Source organism: Hipposideros armiger, unplaced genomic scaffold, assembly GCF_001890085.2.
Source record: "Hipposideros armiger isolate ML-2016 unplaced genomic scaffold, ASM189008v1 scaffold_831, whole genome shotgun sequence".
NCBI classification, from domain to species: domain Eukaryota; kingdom Metazoa; phylum Chordata; class Mammalia; order Chiroptera; family Hipposideridae; genus Hipposideros; species Hipposideros armiger.
Window position 1 is genome coordinate 252,047 of NW_017732181.1, and position 4,069 is coordinate 256,115.

General features: G+C 47.3%; 1 protein-coding gene across 9 annotated transcripts in view; it reads right to left on the reverse strand.

The window, feature by feature from the left end:
* Positions 1 to 738: 738 nt before the first annotated feature.
* ARMCX1 (armadillo repeat containing X-linked 1) overlaps positions 739 to 4,069 on the reverse strand; it is a 4,761-nt gene continuing 1,430 nt past the window's right edge. For 8 of the 9 annotated variants that reach the window (XM_019629200.1, XM_019629193.1, XM_019629197.1 and 5 more), the window contains exons 2-3: positions 3,807 to 3,967; positions 739 to 2,661 (exon numbers count right to left, since the gene is read on the reverse strand). In XM_019629200.1, coding sequence (XP_019484745.1) covers positions 1,137 to 2,507 — 1,371 coding nt within the window. In that variant the 5' untranslated portion in view covers positions 2,508 to 2,661; positions 3,807 to 3,967 and the 3' untranslated portion in view covers positions 739 to 1,136. The other variant, XM_019629201.1, reaches the window with a different exon arrangement.

Below are 4,069 nucleotides of genomic sequence, written 5' to 3' on the forward strand. Positions count from 1 at the left end.
GCCAAGAAAGAGGATGTTTTCCTATCAAATGCCCCCAGGACTCTAAAATAAAACTGTCCCTCTCTATATGCCCCCAGAATGGACTCCAACACTCCTTCATTCAAAAGGTCTCATTTCCTTCCTACCCTTACCATTCCCACCATCAGCAGTGAAATGTCACACCTTTATCATCCTGCACCTGGACCACGGTAGTCACTTCCTAACTGGTGTGCCAATCTCCAGTGGCCACCCTTGTTCCATCCCCAACTCAGACCCATCCTGCACACACATCAGCCATATGGTTTTCCTTTCATCCTGTCATTCCTGTGCTTATGAAAGGTTTTGGTGTCTTCCAGGGGTGAATGGAGTAATATGCACACACCTCAGTTTAGCAATCCGGGATCCTCCACGAACGGGACTCACCCCAACTGCTGGACTACATTTCCCATCACTCTCCTTCCCACACTTTGCACTCCAAGCAGGTCAGCCTCCTCTCTGGAGCAGGATCCCCACCTCCATGCCTTTCTCCCCACCACTCTTCCTTCCTCCAATGCCCTTGTGCCGTTTTTATCCCCTTCTTCAAACCCAGGTTACTTAAGTGTCCCTCCTCTGTAAAACTTGCCCTGAGCATTGTCACCTGCAGAAGTTCCTGCCCTGATGGGAAGGGTCTGGCTATGATCAGAGACTTCTGGTTTTGTTAGTATGTTTTGTTTCCATAAATCTTGCCTTCCCAAATAGATCATAAACTCATGTACATGATAAATTTCTTTTTGTTTGCTGGTTAAAACAAACAGCTTTATTGATGAAACACAGGTCTAATGTTAACAAATGTAAACCAATACAAAAGTGTAGCTTATTCATTAGTTTGCTGTCAGTTTAGGTAAAGAGTAAAAATACCTCAATCTATGTAGCAAGATGGAATCAATAAGTATTTTCTTTGTACAAGCTCTAGTATTCATGTGACATCCTTAAAGTGGTCCAGACTAAAACCAACCAACATTGCTGTTGATGATCTGTGATATTCATTATTTCAAAATAGCAGCTGAAAGTATCTCTTTGCCATATAAGCACAGTGAAAAACAAATAATTTACAAAATGCACTGTTCCCAAGTGCAAACTAAAAAAATACCTCAATATTGTTTGGGACAGACCCCCAATTATAGTTTGGTCAACACTTTTAGGACTTTTACTTTCACGACCAGATCACTGTGATTTGCTAATGCTTTGATTTTCTTCACACACACACCAGATTCTTTAAACAAGAAAAAAAGTGAGCTTCTGCTGAATTCTTTCCTGGATGATGCAAGCCCTTCATTTTTTATGTTGTCATTTATATTCTCAAATAGGGTTAGGATATTAAGAAGAATTTCTCTGTCCCATTCTTTATTAAAGAGGGAAATCAATTCTGATGGTACTTTACAACTGACCAGCTCTCTTGTCATGGCTGGGTTTTCAGTAAAGTTTATAATTAGTTTCATAATCTGAATCTTGGTGAAATAATTTCCCAGGAATAACAATGCAAAAAAGTCTGGAAAAGAATAGGAAAGCAAATGTTGGTAATGGTTAGTCACAGTCATGTTAGTTAACAGTCTTAGTCCAGCCATTTGCACAGCTGAGTCCAAGCGACAGATCATGGTGTCATCGCACACTTGACTGATATATGCCTTAATCTTGCCCTGATTTTCAGCATTCACACTCAAGTTATTAAGGGCATTGTAAGCCTTTTCCCTAATAATGGGATCTTTTGTTTTTATCAGTTTTGCAATAATTGGGAGACCACCCAGTTCACGAATGGCATTTTGGTTAAATGAATATGCTGCATTGTTACCCAGAGTGACCAAGGCTACTTCTTGAATAAAAGGATCGTTTGTCCTTTCCAGGATATTAAGGACCTTTTGAAGGTCTGCCGTACCTAGAATATCATCAATTTTATAGGGAAAGTTAAACTTGCCCCTGCGAACAGTCCATGCTGTAGCTGGAGTCCTGGTGCTCTTAGCCCGGGCCCTTCCTTTGGACTTCCCACTTGCCTTGCTCCCAGCCCTAGCTCCACTCCTGGTGGGGTGGCAGCCTCCACCTCTGCCTCCTGGGCAGGGTAAACTTGGTGCAAGTGCTCTGGTCCCAGATATGGTACCCAACCTGGCCGCTTTGCCAGCCTTTGCACTTGCCTGTTCCTTCAGAGTGCTGAAAAGGGCCTTGGCCTTGGCTTCTAGGCTACCTCCGCTCTGCGCCCATGAGTGGGCCCCCACCTTTACATCTGGACCACTCTTGAGTTCCACACCCACCTCAGCCTTGGCCTTTGAGTCACTATGAAGTCTAGCTCCAGCCCCCATCCCAGCATTAGCTCCTTTCCCAGTCTGGACCCCAGTCTCTGCAATATCACTAGATTCCTCCTCCTCATCGTCATCGTCTTCATCCCACATTTTCTCGCTCTCATCCCTTCCCCAAGTCAGCCTGTACACGCAGTAGCAAGCACCAGCCCCGATCACCACACCAGCAGCCACACAGCCAGCTTCCCGAGTACGACCCATACTGGGGTGAATATCTGAGCTGAATTCTTAACAGGGACAGAGAGGGCTTGATCTGGCCCAGAGGAGTGCTCTCACGTCAGGGATCAAGCCTTTCAGGGGTGGAGTCTTTTGTTATAGCTGGCAGGTTCTGCAACAGCTGCAGATACAGTGGGACCTAGGAAAGAAGGAAAGATTTGAGGCTGCAATCTCCTCCCTTGTACTTGTGCATGCAGACAGACTAAACTACGGACCAACAAACAGACAGGGACATGGCAAGGACTCAGAGCTAGATCACTGATTCCTTTCTTCCATCGGGAAGGTAATTTTGAAACTTTTCCCCACCTCCAGATTCTCCAGCCTCATGTTCAACGATCTCACCCCAGTTGGTTCAATTTAAGGTACCTAATCATTGCCCTACTTCCCCTGCCCCTCCAGATGTCCTGGGAGCAGTGGCACCCCCACAGAGACCCGCACAGGTCCGGATAGTTTCTTTTCTTTCTTGCCCGGAAGGGCACTGTGTCCTGCAAACCTACATACAAAAGGGATAGGGAGGAGGATGCTGAGAGCGCAGGGGACAGATGGATCTCACCAGGGACTGGACACGCCCCTCTCCCAAATCCCTGGCCCTAGTCCCGCATAGCCCAGTGTTTCCCATCTTCATTTTACTCCTCACCTCACAGCGCTGCGGTTTTGAAATTCATTATTTCCCTCCTACTACTCCTTCGAGTTCCTCCAATCCTCCGCCCCGCCCCCACCCCCGGAAAATCACTTCCTCTGAAGGTGACGCCACACTCACTTCCCTGTAACAAAATCAGTGGTGGTGGAGAGAGAGTGTCTATAAGCCAGACAGACTGATGTACAATGCACAAAGGTCTCCAACTCCACCCTTGCCTCCGCCACCCCCACCATCTCAGAGGTACCGGGACACTCCTCCCCCACCCATTATACTAACTTCCACTGCTCCAGAGGAATTTCCTTCCTCTCACATCTCCGGTTCCGCCTCCACCAAACTTAAGGACTGACCACTCTGGGACTGACTGCTTGATGGACGGACCAATACCAAGAATTCTGTACCCCGAATAATAATTTTTAGCAAGGTTCTCTCTACCCCGATCCAGGATTCTATGACTCTCCTACTCCCAGCCATTTCTTTCCCTGCCTTGTACCTGCAGAGAACATTCTTTTGTAAGCTCCCTAATGGTGTAGAGAGGAGGGAAGGAGGGGGGATGCGGAGGTTCACGAGCCTATTCGAGTTCACAGACTCCACCATTCTCCACCCCAGGGGTCTCCAATAGTGCCAGCACCCTCACTCGGACCTACTTGTTTCTGGATAATGTTCCTCTTCTTCCTGCTCTTGGGTCGGATTGGCTTTCTGGCGCAAGATCCGCAGACATTGACAGGCTACTTGGCAGAGGCGGATGGCTGGGCGAACAGGCCAGCACTTCAGAGAGTCCCAAAGAAGCTTTTCCGAATTCAAGGTCCTGGTGGTCAAACGGATTTTACCTTTTGGTCTCTCACCTTATCCCCACTTCTCAGGACTCCACGAACATCAGCCCTCTTCCTACAAGGCGTCCACCCGCCCC